The sequence below is a fragment of the Cinclus cinclus genome, chromosome 20 (assembly GCF_963662255.1).
Source record: "Cinclus cinclus chromosome 20, bCinCin1.1, whole genome shotgun sequence".
Classification (NCBI taxonomy): Eukaryota; Metazoa; Chordata; class Aves; order Passeriformes; family Cinclidae; genus Cinclus; species Cinclus cinclus.
In genome coordinates this window covers 11646750-11664908 of record NC_085065.1, presented here as the reverse complement: position 1 = coordinate 11664908, position 18159 = coordinate 11646750, and the positions used below count along the sequence as shown (strand labels likewise).

The window sequence follows — 18159 nt, the reverse complement described above, 5'->3', positions numbered from 1 at the left end:
GCCGGGCCCAGGAGACCCTGGAGAGGCTGTTCCCAGCACACCCCGCAGACAGCCCGACGCCTTCAGAAGGAAAAGGCTGGCGGGACATGGAGCAGCTCTGGATCAGTGGCAGCATGGCCAGGGAGCAGAGGCCAGACCTTAGAGCTGCTGCAGAGGAAACAGGAGCAGAATGTGCTGCCCGCCTTGCCGGGGTGCACAAAGAGCAGATATCCTGCCATGCACCCCCCGGGCAAACGCCGAGTCAGCAGGTCCTGCACTGCTGCCCTGGGCTTGCCTGCTCCACTTCCTCCCCTCCCACAATCCACAGCCCCGGCACAAATGCATTTTGTGCCTGGGAGGCTGTTCTGGCACCTTCCAGAAACAACAGCGGAGAGGAAAAGCGTTTCCACAAAGAGGATCTATTCTGGTGCCACAGGAACCAGGAGCAACGTGGGAGAGGAGGGAACTGTAGGAAACGGCTGAAAACATTAAATGCTTTAAAAGGATTTTTGTTGTTTCTTATCTTAGTGGGGAACCAGGGGCTCAAATGCCTCGGATTGAAACCCTTTTGATTGTTGCACATTTGGAGTTCAGCTGCGAGCTCCCGGAGCAGTGGGTATGGGCACACGTGGCAGTCGGAGACAGGCTGGGCTGTCCCTGAGCCACCCTCACCCAGCTCCCCCCTCCTCACCTACCCCCTCCCCAACCGAAGACCAGAATAAGAGGGCCATGACTTGGCCTAATTCTACGGAGATGCTTCTGACATGGAAAAGCAGGAGGTTTGTGCTCAGGGGACCATCAAGGCTATCAAAGGAACGGCAGTGAGGGCTGCAAGGGCTCGGGTGCCAATCCAGGCAGAGGAGCCATCAAACCCCACAGCATCCAGAGATCCTGGAGTGAGGGGACACTCAGCACCGCAAGGCACTTCTGAGCCAAGGGACTGATCTCCCCCAGACCCAGCGATCCCACTGAGAGCAGAGACCTTTCTGCAGGAGCCCCTCTCAGCATGGACAGGGTGAGAGGCTTGGAAAGCCCTGGGGCAGGTCAGCACGGCCAGCAGCCATGGTCCCCCGGGAGCCACGCTCCGAGCACGGACGGGAACTCAGGAGAGGAAGTTTACGCGGCCGTTTCCTCGGCCGGTCGTGCTCCCTCAGCCCTCCTTCCTCCCAGAAGATGACTCTAACCCTGAAGAGCAGAGCCATTAGCTCAGCCCTCCTCCTGCAGCCACGGGAAGCAAACACGCTGCATTTGTGTGGCGTGACGCCATCCCCGTCCTCCTGGACACCGAGCGTTCCGAGGGACGGAGTCATGGCGAAGGAATGCAGAGCCCGGGTCACTGCTGGGCCCCTCCTCAGAGAGGCTGTGTTTGGTTGGGGGTCTGTACCCCTGGATGTGCTGGTGGGGAAGCTGCGCTGGCCCCCGTGCTGCCAGGGAAGGGCAGAGGGAATATCTTTTCCACCCGCACAGGAGCGAGCCCAGGGGTCACTTCCTGACCTCCGGCAGCTCCTCTTCCCCAACTGGGACAACAGCAACTCTGGCCTCCCTAGGAGGGGCCTCTCGGACAAGCTTGTGTCAACACTGGAAGGCAACACCTTCCTGTTGGCAGCTCCACACTCTGTTCCCAGACCCCCACACGCCCTGCGGCAGCTCTGCCAAACCTGGGGCTCCCGGGGAGCAGCGGGACGCGGACCTTGACAGGAACAGATGCTTAACCACAAGAAAGGGAACACTCTCCCTGCTTCACTCACAGCACTGTGTGCCTGACTCCAGGTTTTTTAACTGCTCTGGAACCTGCCTTTCCAACCTAACCCTTCTAGCCTGGCTAAACAGCAGCTCCAATTCTTCCCAGTTCCTCAGCAGAAGCCCTTTGCTGGCCAGCAAACATCTGCCCATTTCTCTCCTTCACCTGAAATCCTCTTCACTACTTTAATGTAAAATCCCAGTTTTGTAGCTTCAGTTTGCACTGTCTCCTGTAAAAACCTGACCTTCTATGTCACCACCTGCCCGACACTGGACGCTACTGGGTGCCAGAAGTAGCCTGATAAAAGCAGCCAGTTCTCAGCAGCACAAGAGCCAAGATAACCCAGGGAAGTGTAAAAGCTGGCGCTGAGGTTTGCTGATCTGAAGGAGGCTCAAGCTGATTCAGGGAAGGAGGAAGAACATCCACAGACGCTACTTGGACAGGGACAGGAAGGGAAGGACAGCTGAGCCCAGGGCTGGCTCCTCTCTCCCCACCTGCCACCTTCCTCAGGAGCTGACTTTGATGGAGTGGAGCACCTGATCAAAGGAGAGCAGGAATGAAGGAGGAGACCAAAGACAGAGCTCCAGGGAAAGAATAAATGAGCCTTTGCAAAGACCTGGAGGGAGGAGGAGAGGATGGGCTCCGAGTTGAGCTGTGGAGGCGGGGAGGTGCTGAGCAGGGCAGGCAGGTGTGTCCTCGCTCCAAGCAGGAATGCAAACCTGACAGGCAATGGATCACTCAGGGAAAAGCTGGACAGCTTGCTGCCAGCCCCTCGAGAGGTAACCCGGGGCCTGATGCTTTAGATAAGCCCTTCCTCCTTTGTGGGGATTTCTGCAGGACAAACATCTCCCTCAGCCTCGTGACTGGGTTTGGGGTCAGGCATTGTGAGGGCCCCAGTGTCCCACCCCGAGCAGACAGGCTGAGAGCTCAGCCTGCCCTGAGTGCAGCCTCGAGGCACTGCAGGGAAACACTCTGGCTCAGCCGGAATAGAAAGCAATTCTTGAAAGTGCTCTTTGTTTCCCTGAAAAACCCAGGCTGGCATTCAGACTCCTGCTCGGGGTTTCACTCAAAGAAGTTTGGAGCTAAGTGTCAGAATTCAGAGTGAAAGCTGGAAAGTTGGACTATTTCCTTGTGTCAGGGAAAGCACAGGGAAGGAAAAAGAAAAAAAAAACACACCCTGCTTAAAAAATTCATGTAGGTTTGCAAAGCCACAAGTCATTAAATACAGAACAAGCCACCAGTTCTGTGGGCCCCACAAAAATGTTCTGCTCTCCCCTGCTGACTCCACACTATGCCCAAAATCTTATTCCCAACCCACTGACTGTCCTGACTGGGAATGTTGGGACAGAGGCCTGTGAAAAAGGCAGTGGATTAAGTTATTGTTAGGAAAAAAACCCAAAACCTGTTAATTTCAGCCCACTGTATTTGCAGGAGCAGAGAGATCAAGCCCAGCAAAGAGCCACTTTGTTTCAGCCCCTGAGGAGGCCAATTCAAACTGGAGCAAAAGGAAAAGTTAAACTTCTAACAGCCTCTGAATGACCCCAATCCCTCAGAAAATCAATTCCTGAAGCAACACCTCTATGTGTGTGTTCCTTTTTACTATTATTTTGGTTGAAAGCAGAAAGCTGAGGGTCGGCAGCACAAACCACATCGTGGAGCCCTGTTTGTTTTACCCAGCCCAGGCAGGTCGGGATGTGAGGCTTTAAGGTTTTACAGGCTGCCTGGATTTCCTGTTCTGAGGATCCAAAACCTGAATCTCACCAGGAGGAGGACTGGAAGCAGCTTTTTTTGCACAGAATGACTGTTTCACTTGCTGCTGGAGGGACAAAAAGAGCTGGTGTTCCAGCTTGGGCCAGCACCTCTGCCACTGTCTGTGCATCCCTAAGTAGTGGACACCCACCCAGAACAGCCCCCACCTGTACTGGGCAGACTGGAGAGGGAGGCTGGAGGAGGTGCTGAGCAGTTTCTGTGCTGCAGCCAAATGAAGCATGTTCCCAGGCTCTGAAGAGGGCTTAGGGGGATGTCAAGCAGCATCAGCACTGACCTGTGAACAAAGCGCATTCTTGTGGATCTTCTTGTAAATAAGAGCTGGGCAGATGAAACAAATGAGGCTTCCCATGGTCGCACCTGTCAGGCCCAGGACTGTTTCCACTGGGGAAGAAGAGGAAAAGTCAGCAAAGGCTTTTTCCAGGAGTGCCAGAGCAGCAGCATGGGACTGCTGCCAGAGCCCCCGGGCAGGATGGGGTGTGAGTCTGGTCACCCCAGCCAGGAAAACAAATAACAGAGACCAGAGAAGGCAGCCAGCCCTTGTTCCCAGCTCCTCACTCACCATTTGGGATCATGATGCCTCCGACCATGGTTCCAAACACAACAGCCAGTGTCAGGGCTTTGAACCGGAGTGGGGGCATGTAGCCCCCAGCAGCAAAGGTGCCGTCCTTCTGCTGGGAGGGCAAGGGTGGAGGGGAGAGTTTAGCTCTGCTATGGCAGTCCCCAGACCCCAGCAATCCCCTCAGCCCCCCAGCAATCCCCTCAGCAATGCTCCCTGCAGCTCCAGCCCATCCCAGCTGTGATCCCCTCAGCTGTACCCCAGTCCCTGTGCAGGGACTCAGAGAGCAGCCCAAGGCAAAAGGCAGGGGGAAGGAGCTCAGGGGTGCAAAAGGAGGGAGGAGTCACAAGGGAAAAGCTCTGGCTGTGCTAGGGAGAGGTGTTCCTCAACAGCTCTGGAAGAAGGGCCATTCCCACTGTGCTACGCCACAGGAGCAGCTCCTCCAACTGGGAGACACGCCGGGAGAGCTGCTGAGCAGCTTCTGGAGGAATTCCAGAGGCCCTCTGCTTCCCATCCCATCCCATCCCATCCCATCCCATCCCATCCCATCCCATCCCATCCATCTCCTGGGTGGGAGGTGTGGAAGGCAGAGGTCCCAGTGTGCCCTGCAGACCCAGCAGGTCCCTGTTCTGCTGCTGCACAGATGGGAGAGGAAGGCAAAGGGACCCCTTCAGAGCCCAGCCAGGCACGGGCTGAGCCCAGGCAAGATCCAAAGTGCTCCCAAGTGTTTCCAGTGCTTCCTCCCCTGCACCCGCTGGCTCTCACCAAACGTCTGCCCCCATCCTCAGGCCCTCCCAATGTGAGAAAACAGCCAGGGGCTTCTCACAGGCAGAAGTGGCAGGATTTAGAGCTATAAATTGCTCAAGTTTTATTTCCTGCCTAAGAGGTTTCTATTTATGCGGATACACAAAGGCCTCAGAACATTCCCACAATCTCTCACTGTTATTTGCTGAATCCCATCGGCGCGCTCTGTGCGCACAATGCACAGAGGAGAACACGCCACTGCCACAAGGGACTCACAGTCTCCAGCAGACAGACCAGCTTCAGTCACAAAGGCTGGCTGAGGAGCTGGCCCTGGGAAAGGTGGAACGTGTGGGAGAGGGCTGTATCCCATATCCCATATCCCATATCCCGTATCCCACTGCCCGCCCCCGCACCGGGCAGGCACCGCAGCCCAGGAGGCGCTGGAGGAAGGGGACACCCGAACCCGGAGAGGAGAGGGCTGCTCCAGGGCTGCTGACAAAGGTGCTGGGTGAGAATAATGGAGCAGGAATGAGCAGGCACACAAGGAAGCAAGAAGAAATGGGGCTGGGCTGGGCTGGGCTGGGCTGGGCTGGGCTCCGAGGCCGGCAACAGGAGCTCAATGAGTTGGCCAGCAAAATGAGAGCAGCTGGAGCAGCAGGAAATGAGGAGGCTCCGCTGCTTCCAAAAGCCCATTTCTCCCTCTTTCTGAGAGGAAGAACCACCTCGGCCCTGAGCTGTGTAATGTGTCTGTGCCAGAGCTGGAATCCCCAGCAAAGCAGGGAGCAGCAGCCATGGGACATGGGCCTTACACTGGGAACTGCAGCCCTTTGGACCATGGAATTCCTCTGCAGAGAGGACATAAACTTCCAAGTGCCAGGGATTAACCATTGAGCAGAGCAGGATTTAGAGATGGCTACAGGCTCCTGCTGCACTGAGGATTTTATGGGAGTTGAGGTTTTGTCCCTCTGTACAACAAGTACCTGCCACATGCCATTTTCACCAGAGTCTCACGGAGCCAAGGCAGGTTTGGGGCCCAGTCAGAGACCAAAGAGTCACAAAAACCCTTCAAAAATCAAGTTTCACACCGAGGCAGCCCTGGGATCTCACCTGCTGCTCAAAGAGCAGGGTGTTCAGTGCCTGTCTGCACGGCAGGATCATCATGGGGAACCCCACTGCCACCGACATCATGAACCCCACTCGGATCATCTCCGTCACCACGTTGGAAGGGAAGTTCATCAGGACGTTCCCAGCAATGGCCTCGGTGTAACTCACGTAGCCAAAGAAGCCCACCTGAGGAGAGGAGAGGAGAGGAGAGGGGTTGGACCCCCAACACTTCACACCTCACAGAGGGAGCAGGATGACAACGTCCCGTTGGAGCAGCCAAGGGGGAGCGTGAGGTCACCTCCACGGGCAACCTGCCAGCAGTCCCAGCACCCCAAAACCCAGGACAGCTCATTAATCAAGAGTGGGAACTGCCTAAAAGCAAGTTTCTCATCAAATCCAGGGGTATTCCTCTGCTTTCTGCCAGGCCCATGGATTGTCCTTCTCCAACAGAGGGGTTGTCACAGTTCCCTGCAGCAGCCTGGCTCATGGGCCAAGGCTCTCCTCAGGAATTATTAACCCAGTTTTATTAACTGCTGCCTTATGAGGCATAACTTCCTTCACAACAGGCTGGAAAAAGCTCTCCCAAACTCTGGGCAGCAGCCCCTGCTCCAGGCTGGGCCTGGGAAGAGCTGGGCCTCTATTCTGCATCCATCCAAGGAAACGTGCTACTCTGAAAACCTGGATTCTCCCAATGCCCCCTGTGCTCTTGGGTTCATCACCTCCCACCTAACTCTGCTTTCAGCACAACGATTCATCTGTTAGAATAAATACAGATAAGCAGAAACCAGCCCCAGGAACCAGATAAATCCTCATCCCTGTGGCCCCTCCAGATTTCTGGCAAGGGAAGAGAAGGGGAAGTTCCTACCATGATGTAAAAGGTGGTGACCACGTTTAGGGAAGAAGCAAATATGGAGCTCATGATTTTGACAGACGGCTCATCCAAGCTGTCGTAAGTAGGCAAGACCTGACTGTAAAAAGGGTAAAATATTTAAGGAAACCTGCAGCAAAATGGGAAAAAATCCCCAATCCCAACCCTTTCTCTGCCTCAGCCCAGCAGCAACGAATCCCTGACGCCTTCCCCCTCTGGAGCATAAACACCTGCTGCTATTCCACAATTTATACTGCTAATGCCAAGAGATTTCAGAACACTCATAACTTTTAAGTGTTGCAAAAATATTCCTGCTCTCCCCACCCCACCACGTGGAGTGAAACGTGTGATGTAAACATTTGGGTTCAGAAAGGGTTGCAAAATGAATGACCGCTTGTTCCCGGGACTGCGGGTGGCTCCGGGCCAGCCCCAGCGCTGCAGATTATTGTTCTTGGAGCTCTCCGTGCTGATAATTAAAGCAACACAGTGTTTACAGAGGAAAAGCGGGAAGAAGGTTGGAGCATCCCACTGTCTGAAAGAAAAGTTAAACAAACAAACCCCAGCACAGCGCCTGTCCTACTTGAGCTCTCTTCATAGAAAGCCGGGAGCGCCAATTCCCTGGGATTTGGGGTATTTACAGCCTTGGAAAGCGTGGGGAATGTTCTTTTTGACATCAGGTGCATATTTTAGCAACTCATTAACCTCTTGTTACTTTTCATTCTAGCGGCTACATCCTGGAACTCTCGGGAGAAAGGGGTGAGTGTGCAGGGAGATGGGAAGGGGTATCCCCAGCTCCAGTGGGCACCAAGCCATTCCCATGAAGTGTGTCAGGCTGAGGCCAAGCAGAAAGATCCTTAACCCTTAATCCCTGAACGTCAAAGGAGGCTGAGCATGCTGGGACACGTGCTGGGGCTGGAGGTACCAGCAGGGAGCACCAGGCTTCCCTGGGAGTCTCCACTTGGGATTACTCCCTGGGAATGAGGAGACTGGATTCCCTGGGATTCTCCATTTGGGATTCCTTCCTGGAAATGAGGAGACTGGATTCCCTGGGATTCTCCATTTGGGACCCTTCCCTGCCCTCTCCACAGCCACCTCCAGCTACATTCTGGCCTTCAGCCTCCAAGAGAAGAGTCCAGCCAAACATTCAGACTTGGGAAGAGAAAAAAAAAGAGAAACAGGGAAGCTCAAAATTAAATCTACCCAGCTGAAACTATATAGATAAACTACATATAAAGAGAAGAATAGAATATATAGAGGGCGGGTAGAGAGAGAAAGGAACAGAATACACAGACGTAAATAAATAAAAAAATATATATATTTATACTATATATTTTATATATCTAATAATGCCTGGGCTGGGGACAGTGTATCTTCCTGATGTTTGGAAAAAACACAGAGTTTTAGATTGGGTTTGCCACAAAAGTGCTGCCATGGAGCCCATATTTAGGCATACACAGGTCCAGACCAAACCATTTCCCTGCATTTCCAACTCCTAGGAAAATGGTGCTGGGTACTGCATGGCTTCCATAAAGAAAAAAATAAAAGGGATTTGTTAACAAGGTGAAGCTGCAAGAAAACACAATTCTCTCTGCCAGTTGTAATGGAGACATTAAACAGCAAGCCTGGAGTGTGCTAGGGTAGGATCTGAGCTGCCAAGAGAGCCAGTAAGTGGGAAATGATGATTTGGATCTTGGAGTGGGTGTAAACACAGTAGTCTGAGCAAATTTTATCTGTCACATTCATTTACTGTTGGCACGAGACCCGTGTGCTGGAACGACACGGGGGGAAGCCCAGCTCTGCCAGGCTTCCAGAGGAGGATGGTCCTTCCAGAGGAGGCCAGTCCTTCCCGTGTCCAGGGCTGGATCTACACTGGTTAGAGCTGTCACAGTTCTGGCCAGGCATGTAGCACTCACGTGCTGTCCTGCTGCAGCAGGGAATGCTGCTGGAAACCTGGAACAGCCTGGCCTGCCCTCACCTCCTTCCACTTGGCAGCAGAAACCCTCACAAAACCAGGGAACTGGAAAGGTGGCAACCTGGAACAGCCTGGCCTGCCCTCACCTTCTTCCACTTGGCAGCAGAAACCCTCACAAAACCAGGGAACTGGAAAGGTGGAAACAGCCTGGTCTGCTCTCACCTCCTTCCATGTGCCACTAAACCCAGGGAACTGGAAATGCAGAAACAACCTTCCAAAGCCAACAACTGTGTGATCTTCAGAATGTCCTCCAGGAAATTTGGGGAAGTAGAGCAGCCCCCAGCATTCACTAGTCAGGGAAGGCCCTGTGGGGGTCACACAGTGGGGTGACACAGCCTTTCCTGGTGCACCAGTATTCCCTTCAAAAACCAGGGGAATTTCATCCCTCCTGCAGCTGCACCAGAAGCTCCTGAGGAGTTGTTTGGCTCTAGTGGTCTCATGTTGCTCCATTACAAGAATTCCCAGGTGAAATAGAATAACAAAAGGATCTGGGTAACAAAAGGGTCACGACTGAATGAGAGGCTGAACTTCAGGGAGCTGGAAAATACTCTGATGAAAACAAACCACCAAAGCAGATGGTATCTATCCCTTGCAGATCCTCCTGACCCTGTGCCCTCACACAAACTCAGTGCAGGAGCAACTGCCAAGGCTGGGAATGGCAGGTACTTACGACTGGCAGGCAAAGGACATTCCAAAGATGGGGATGCAGCGGAAAATGCCCTCCCAGCGCATGTAACTCACTCGCTGCAGCCACTGCCCGCTGAAGAGCCCGTGATTGAAGGAGGACACCACAACCTGCAGCCAGGACACAGAGCAGGGGTGAGGAGCCAGCCCCAAAAAGCTCCACAGCAGCAGCAGTGCCAGGCTGGCATAAGGGGCAGCATGTGACAGCTCTGCCAGGAGCAGCTTGAGCTGCCACCACAGCCCTATCCCAATCCCCCAGCTCCACTTCCCACCCACACAGCTCCCAGGGCCACCAAGGACCCCAGGGAGTATTTCAAGGGATCTATGTCACTCCCTCCTACCTTGTTTGATGCCATCAGACATCACAGCAGACACCAGTGTGGGACAATTTCCACTGACACATTAACTGTGAGAATTATTGCTCAAAGCAACCTCCTTTGCAGTTTTTAAATGTGTTTTTTAAAATGCGTTTTTAAATCCAAACAGGAAGCACCGCTGGCCTTAGAAAATCCTGTCCAGCAGAGAGAGACAAAGGGTCCTTAACCAGGATCCCACCTGCTGCTCCAGGGCCATTTAACAACACAGGAAAAACTTTATGGAAAAGGGGAGGAGCTGAGGCCAGGGAGCTCCCTTGCCATGGACACAAGAACTGGCAGGAGTTGGGTTGCACAGGAAGCAGAAGGTAAATATGTCTGAATGTCTGTTTATAATATCCTTGGATGGGGTTTCTAATCCCCAGAGATGTTTCAGTGCAGCCAGCTCCTGTGAGTGTTGTGGTTTCTTAAAGGCACAGCTCCTGGGAGGTTCCACACCTCCCTGAGGAGGCAGCTCTGAGGTGTGACCCTGCACAGCCTACTAGAAAAGTTACATGGAAAGAATTCCCACACCTCCCTTTCCTTCCAGTCCTGAAATTTGGGTGAGACTGGGCTGGGGCTCCACGCAGGAATCACAAAAGCATCGGGGGGGATGAAACCAGCCATTAAAAAGGAACAGGGAGTAGGAAAATGGAATCCCCAGTGTCCGTACCCACCACAAACATGAACACGCTGTAGAAGATGAGAGCCATGGCACTGAAGGACTGAATGGAGGCCATCATGTTCCTCTGGAGGCTCAGGGGAAGGACAATGCACAGGGACACAGCGATGAGCAGCACAATCCGGAACGCGCCCGACACCTGCAGAGGAGACCTGCATAAACACCTGGAGCAGGCAGGACACTCAACACACCCACCCAACCAACAAACTCCACCATGGTTCATCTTTCCAGAGTGAAAAGCAACTTTCAACAGTGAAATTCTGTGTCTGGAGGTATTTGAAGATGCTGCAAGCTCGGTGCTCTGTGGGCTCTGTCTGTGCTGAGCTGAGACAGTCACTGGGTGCCACTGTTGCTCTGCAGTGTGTGACAAGTCCCAGCTGGAAGAATTTGGGGGGTGGCTGGGGGGGTTAAATGCTAATCCAGCACAAGCTATTTAGGTATTTTCATGCAATTAAATAAAACCTAAATTTACTTGGGGAGACGAGAAATTGAAAGCGTTGAAAACTCCAATCCAGAAAATTAATCAAAGCCTCACACTGGTATTTATTATAGCAGAACACTCTGGAATGCTTGGAAATATTTAATACCTAATTTGGCTGCAGCCTCAACACATCTTTTTTAACTTCACAGTCCCTTAATCTGAGCTTAGGAGCATCAGGCAGCACAGATAACACTCTACCAAAAATCCTTTTGCTTCCCTGCATGGCCCTCGTGCCGGCTCCAAGGAGCACCTCTTGCCTCTGAGCATCCTGAGCCAGCAGCAGGCTCATCACACGGCTGAGGAGGCAGGAACACAGAGACTTTGGCCACAAAAACAGCCAAGGACAGGAGAAAAATCCCTCCTGAACTTCAGGGAGAAGAGCTCAGGCAGAGGAACTGCCTGTCACTACCCACGGGGCAGGAATTAAGGCAGGAAGCATTATCTCCCCCAGGAATCTGCTCCAGAATTAATAAGGGACCAAGTTAAAAAGAATTCCTTTGATGGAAATGCCTTAATGGAGTTTTCCACAGCTGATTGTTTGCCATATGTTTGAGCTTCCCAGACTTCCCTGACCCACAGGCTCCGTGCACAAGGACCTCTCTGTGAGGGGACCCCACAAAGCCCCCTGGGACCCCAGGGGGTGCTGAGCACACTCCAAAGCAGGAGCCCTGCTGCACCCAGGGAACACAAGGCTCAGTGTAAGGTCTGGGAACACTGCAGGAGTGATTTGTTCACCTGAAATCCGAGCATCTGGGCAAAGAAGTTGGAGCCCAAATCACCGATGACGACGTAGAAAGCGATGCAAGTGCCCAGCATCAGCCCAATCATGCTGCAAACACAAACAGGGACAGGTTAGGAGGGCCACACTTCCACCCTCAGAGTTGGGAAGAACAGGACAACCCTTCTGCACTCCGTCCCCATAAAACAGCCACCAGAAAACCTCCCTCCATACCAAACACTCAGACACACAGCTCTACCCCCAACTCATGCAGGGCTGCAACTCCTGTTGAGAACCAAGGGAAAAAACAACAAGCAAGGAAAACTAATCATGGAAATGAAAAGAACTCCTTGAACTCCTGGAAAAATTCAAAAGAATCAGCACAAGGCTCTCAGAGCCCCACACCCACAGAAGGACCCTGCCATGAGAGTCTCAATATCCAGTGGGCTCTCCAACATCTCCCCACACAATGGGCCACACTTTAATGAAAAGATTGTCCATGAACTGCTTCTCCTCCCACTCCTGGACCACTTTCCTTCCCAGTTCCAATTATAGAACATCCCTGTGGCAATTACAGCTTCTGCTTGCATGGACAAGAAACATCTGAGGAATATTCTGTGTATTTTTAGTGCTTTGCAGAAGTTTGCAGCTGGGAAGAGTGAAGGACCCAGCACCACTGCCAGCCCTGGGCTCAACATGCCTGGAAAAGAATCCCTGCTGGAAAAAGTAGGGCTCTGAGGATTGTGCCATCACCTGACATCTGCACTGGGTCATGGGAAGAAACAGAGATGGAAGCAGGATTCCCCCTCGAGGCATCTCACAGGGAAGGGAGCACAGAGGGCAGAAGCAGAGCAGATCCCGGGATCCAAACACTCCCTCCCACTAACTCAACAGAAGGGATGTCACCCCTGGAAAGCTGCCACGAGTGACAGGGCTGTGATTTCACAGCAGAGCAGGAGACAAGCTCATCCCTGAGCACCTTCTGTGCTCCCAGAGCCTGGGCAGCACTCCCGTCCCCGGGCAGGATGGAGGTGCCACCTGTGAGCTGTGCTCAGGGCATCTCACTTAACCTCCCAAGGAAATCCAGGAGGCAGCAAGGGAGGCAGGGAGGCAGGGAGGCAGGAAGGAAGGCAGGAAGGAAGGCAGGAAGGAAGGCAGGCAGGCAGGAAGGAAGGAAGGAAGGAAGGAAGGAAGGAAGGAAGGAAGGAAGGGAGAGCACAGCAAGGCTCACAAAAGTTTTCACCAAAGACACCCAAACTGTTCACACTTTGAATCAGTGGCAGATTTACCTTGTTTCCACCAACATTTTTCCTGCTTTTCCATAGGCATGAAATGCTGGCATAAGAGGGAAAAAAAGAGTGGAAGTTAGTCAAAGAAAGGTCCAGAACAGGGCAAGATGTCAGTTCACTATTAGACACTAACAGTGACACAGGGCAGTGCAGCAGGAACCCACCGCTGGTATTTTGGGGCTGTTTCCCTCACCCTCCCACTTTCTTTTTCAGCCTTTCCCTTTGGAAACTGAAAACCACATAAGACAGGAACAGGGATGAGGGAAAGCCAGCAAGCAGGTTCTTTTTTTTTTTTCTATTTAAAACCAAGAGTGGTGTGAAGCAGCAGCCACACATGGCAGCCATTAAAGGCAATGGGAGAGAAAATATTCCTGTACAAGATTGTGTGTGGCGAAAGTTAAAGTGGTGCAGAATTCCAGTCCAAGTCCCCTTTTTATTTTTATCTTCCCCCTCAAACTGGGCAGCCCGACATCGCTGGCTGGGAGAGCTGAGCTGGTGCCCAGAACGTTCAATCCCATTCCCAGAATACCCAGTGCTCCCAACCCACACCAAAGGGTTGCTGCCAAGGCTTTGCCTTCCCCCCTCCCATCATTGGGTTGCAGCAGAAAATGCTCAGTAGTCCTCAAATCATTGGGTTTTCTCTCAAAAAGACAATGCCAAGAAAACTTTACTTCTATTTTTAGCTCTTACTGGGCAGAATGGGAATGGGGAGCTCCAGTGCCAAAACCAGACCACAGTGCCCAAATCTGCCAGTGAGGTCCAGCATGAACCCACCACCCTGGAGTCCCCTCTGCCTTCCCTCAAGGCACAGCCCAGCACTCACAGTGCCCGCCAGAAAACAAACCCAAATCCCTTCTGGAAGCTTCTTCTGGTATTTTAAATATTAGCTTCAACTCTTGATTTCCTTGGACTCTACTCGAGCTAAAAATTCAGGAAACGAGATGTTCTCCCACAGAATGAGCAAAAGGCACGGCAGGGACCCACAGCCTGGAGCAGGGATGTGGGGGAGCACCCAAAATAGCTGCTGGATCAGTGACAGGGCAGTGGGACAGCCGCCACCAGGCACCGTGCCCGGGCATGGGGAGCGGCCGCTCTGCTCCGGCCTCCTCTGGGAATTCACAACCATGAGGGAAAAGGCAACAGCCCTGGGGGGGTCAGGCCCACAGACAAAGGGATTGTGAGGAGAAAGAGGAGCCAGCAAGAGCAAAATATCCCTCCTGGGCATGGGTCAGTAACAGGCTGAGCTCGGGCTGGGAGGAATGGCGCTGCTGATCCTGGCAGAGCACATTCCAGCCTCTGGACAGGGACAGGGTCCTGGGTGATGCTGGAACCTGCCCATCTCCCCGGCTGTTTGGAATTGATGTTCAATGAGAACAAGCCTCCGAGCACTGCAGGCAGGTGTTCCCACCTGAGGACAATGGAAAAATGGGATTCTCCAGGAGGTAATGACTGTAAAATAAATGGTACAGTCAAATCCTTGGAAGGGGATCTTGGAATGCCCCCAGACTGGGCAGAGCTTGCTCAGTACCTGGAGAAGCTTTTAAACCCAGTGTGGTTCCTGGGACAGAGCTTTAGCCCCTTGCCCTGCAGGGCTGAGCTGCCCAGCATAGCCCCAGCACACCCCGAGTGCTGCTGGAAGGAGAGGGATTCACTCATATCCTGGTTAAAATCCATCTGAGAACTGCCTCCCGCTTCCCTCCTCACCCCCACATCTCCCTGCAGCCCTTCCCCTTCCTGTCATGGTGACGAGCCAGTGCCAGCCCCAGCCTGGGACACCCTTTGTGCCAGAGCTGTGGCTGCCCGTGCTCCTCCGGAAGGCACTGCCTGCCTGCAGGGAATGTGCACAACTTTCCTGCACAGCTCAGCTCTGCCAAAGCCTCCCAGAAGTGCCCCCAGATGTCCCCGTGCCCAGCCTGTGGGGACAAAGGGGTCTGTGTGGAGCTGCCCGACCTCAGAGCATTGGGATGCGGCGTGGGATCGCTCCTGGCCCGTGGCACCTCTCCCAGGGAACCGGGAGCGGGCACGGGCGCTGCTGCCAGGAGGAAGCTGGGAAGCATTACTGGCCCTCTCTGTATTGCAGCCCCTTGGCTCCGGGGTGTGCAGAGGATCCCTCCTTCCCGGGACACGCTCCAAGGTGCAGGGGACTCTGTGTCCTCCGGGAAGCAGCACACAAAGGCGTCTTGTGAGGGGCAGGGAGCAGCGGCACCGGCAGCTGGGCCGGGCGCTCCGGAGGCTCCCTCTTCCCTCTGGCACCAAAACAACCTCCCAGACCATGGAGCTTCTCTATCTTGTCCGTTTCTAGCAGATACAAGTCGGCAGAAGCCAGGATGTGCCTCCTAGGAGCAGCACCTTGGGCACTCTGAGGGAGGAGCAAACCCTTCTGTCACCAGCTGGTGCGAGCCCTTGTGCCAGGGCAGCACCAACCAGCTCCCTCCCCCCACAGAGAAGTAAGGCAGAACAAGGAAAAGGCAAGTTTTCCTGCTGCTTCATATGCCAAGGGCAAGGACTGGAACCCAAATACCTCCTCCTGCTCCCCAAGTCAGTCAGAATCCCACGAGAGGCCACGAGCAGAGGCCAATCCCGGCGCCAGCGCTGAGCTCTGAGGGCGGCTGGGCTCTGCCAAAACCCACCCAGGAATCTTCCAGATGTTTTTATTTTCTCAGCCCTTTGGAACCTTGCTCTGTTTCCTCTCTGCTGAGCCATAAAGGAGCTCCCAGCTCAGATCCAAGCAGCCCAGCTCCGTGCCAGGCTGGCAGGACCCGCTGTCCCGGCAGCGCTGGGTGGGGAACTCGTGCCCAGACCCATAATTAATTCATCCCAGACCCACAATTCATCCCAGATGGCTCCCAGGAGCTGGGGTTTGGATCATCTCCTTCCCTGCCCCGCGGAGTCAAAACAACTCAGCACCCACTAAGAAGGCTGTGGGGAGCAGGATCCAACCCCAGTGCTGCCCCAGGGGGGAGGCCAAGGCAGAACAAGGGGAACTGGGAACTGCAGCAAGAAAACATTTGTTGTTCCAACAGCACCCCTGAGGAAATGCAGACTGGGAGGTCAAGGTCACAGTGCTGTTAGAAGAGCAGGAGGGCTGGGAAGCAGCCCCAGAGCTGGGATCTCACCGAGGCCGGGGTAGGTCCTGCGCTTGCTGAGGTTGGCCGACTTCACCAGGAACATGCAGGACTGGTGAGTCATCCATGAGCAGAAGATCAGCAGCACGGCCCCCAGGAGGATCCCACACTGCAATGGAGCACATGGGAAGAGACCAGCAGGAGATGGGGGGTCTGGCCCCCCCACAGAACCCAGCCACCCTCCCTCAGCATCCCCAGCTCTCCCCACGTGTTCCAGCTGCCTTTTTCCCTCTTTCAGGAAGTTCTGTTCCCTTCCTACTAGCTCCATCTCGCTCTGTCCATGGCACAAGGACATGTGGAACATTCCACAGCTCCAAGCTGCACCAGTCCAAAGAACCAGGAGTGAACTGGGAGCAGCTTGTGGAGTAGAATTCCCACCCAGGCTTATTCCTCCATAGCTCCCCGTGGGTTCAGGGAGCACAGACAGACCCCGAGGTGCCACCTCTGCTGCAAACTAACTTATCAATGCCCATTTGGCTTCACAAACTCCTCGCCCAGCTCCTGCCTCGCTGCCTTCCCTGTTCCCACGGCTGGGAACCACAGGGCACCAGGCAGGTGCCTTGGAACCGGCCCAGATCCCAGGGGGGGCTGTCGGGGCACAGCGACAGTTTGGAAAAGCCTCCAAGTCAACTCCCATTAATCGTATAGGTAAACCCTTTGATTTAATATTTCCCTTCTCGCAAGACCGGCAGAAAGGATTAGTCGGAGACCACAGGACAGGGAAAAACCCAGAGTCTGGTGCACAAGTTTTGAGTTGGACACTTGATGACTAAGAAAAACCAGTTCCAAAACTTCCAGGGTTTGGAACACGAGATGCCCGATCTGGGTCTCAAGTGTTTCTCTTGCTGTCTTTCCTTTCCAACCAGGGAACCACCCCCCAGACCCGGACCAGAAGGGCAGAGGTGGCCCCTGCCCGCCTCCCCCGGGCGCGGAGGAGCTCGCAGGGGGTTCAGATTGCCAAGGGCACGGACCCCCGCCCTAGCCCGGGGGACACCGGCAGGACCCCGCTCGGACACAGCGCCCCGGCGGGCGGCCCCTCACCTGTCGGAAGCAGAAGGGCACGGTGAGCACGCTCACCCCCACGATGCTGTTCACCACGTTCATGATCAGGCCCCAGTTGGAACCCGCCGCCGCCGCCATGGCCCGCGGTTTGTGGCCGCTCCCCGAGCCCCACGGCCGGTTCGGAGCGCCCGGTGCCCCCGGTCCCCCTCAACCGGCCGTGCCCGCCATGGCCCCACCGGGCCCGCCCCGACCCGGCACCGGCCACAGCGGCACTTCCGGCTTCCGCCGCCGCCGCAGGAAGTGACGTGTCCGCGCGGCGGAGCGGGGACGCTCCTGTCGCCTTGGAGGCCTGGACTCGCTGGTGGTGGAGGATAAAGTGGGGGGGTCCCATGGCTGGGGACATCCCCGGAGAGCTGAGCACGGCCGGGAAGGTACGGAAATGCACGAGGACACGCATCCATGCAGATTCATGCGTGGAAAGGCACGGAGATGGGCGTGCGCGTGCCTTTACATGCGTGTGTGCATACACATACATGACCACACAACTTGCGGCAGCGCTGGCATCCCAGCGGGGGTCCCCGGCCTGATGGCGGCTTCGGAAAGGCCCCTCGAGGGCAGCCCATCACCCCCGGCATCCCCTCCTGCCTGCACATCTGGGCACGCATCCAGCTGTGCGCACACATCTGCTCCCCATCCCAACCGGAGCCACCCCCAGCTCTGGCGCTGACGTACCCCCCACATCCCGCAGGATAAGGGAAAAAGAAGGAAAGATGGGGGGGGGGTGCCTCTGGAAGGGTCCCCCGAGGCCAGGCGCGGCGCCAGCTCGGAGTGGCACACGCCAAGGGCACGTTCCTATCGGGACGGGAACGAAACGCGGTGCTCGTATAATTTGCAGCAATTGCGATGGGAAACCGCAGGAATTCGCTCTACAAAAGGTTTGCAGGGAGGTGAACAGGCGGCCTAATTCCCTCCAGGTGCGGCACGGGATCGGTAGCTCGGGCTGCGTTTTCCTGGCTCCTGTGCTGGAGCGGTGGCTCCTGTGTCCGTGTGTGTCCTCGGGGTGGGATGACGGATCCCCCCGGGAATGCTGT

At 54.8% G+C, this 18159-nt stretch overlaps 1 protein-coding gene across 1 annotated transcript in view; it reads right to left on the bottom strand.

Moving 5' to 3' along the window:
* The window catches only part of SLC38A10 (solute carrier family 38 member 10), a 31009-nt gene extending 13318 nt beyond the window's left edge, over positions 1-17691 (bottom strand). The window contains 13 exon segments of the mRNA XM_062506148.1: positions 3765-3871; positions 4050-4161; positions 5898-6080; positions 6760-6862; positions 9405-9529; positions 10449-10592; positions 11670-11763; positions 12942-12987; positions 16058-16175; positions 17108-17205; positions 17208-17378; positions 17381-17583; positions 17585-17691. Coding sequence (XP_062362132.1) covers positions 3765-3871; positions 4050-4161; positions 5898-6080; positions 6760-6862; positions 9405-9529; positions 10449-10592; positions 11670-11763; positions 12942-12987; positions 16058-16175; positions 17108-17205; positions 17208-17378; positions 17381-17583; positions 17585-17691 — 1611 coding nt within the window.
* Positions 17692-18159: the final 468 nt, after the last annotated feature.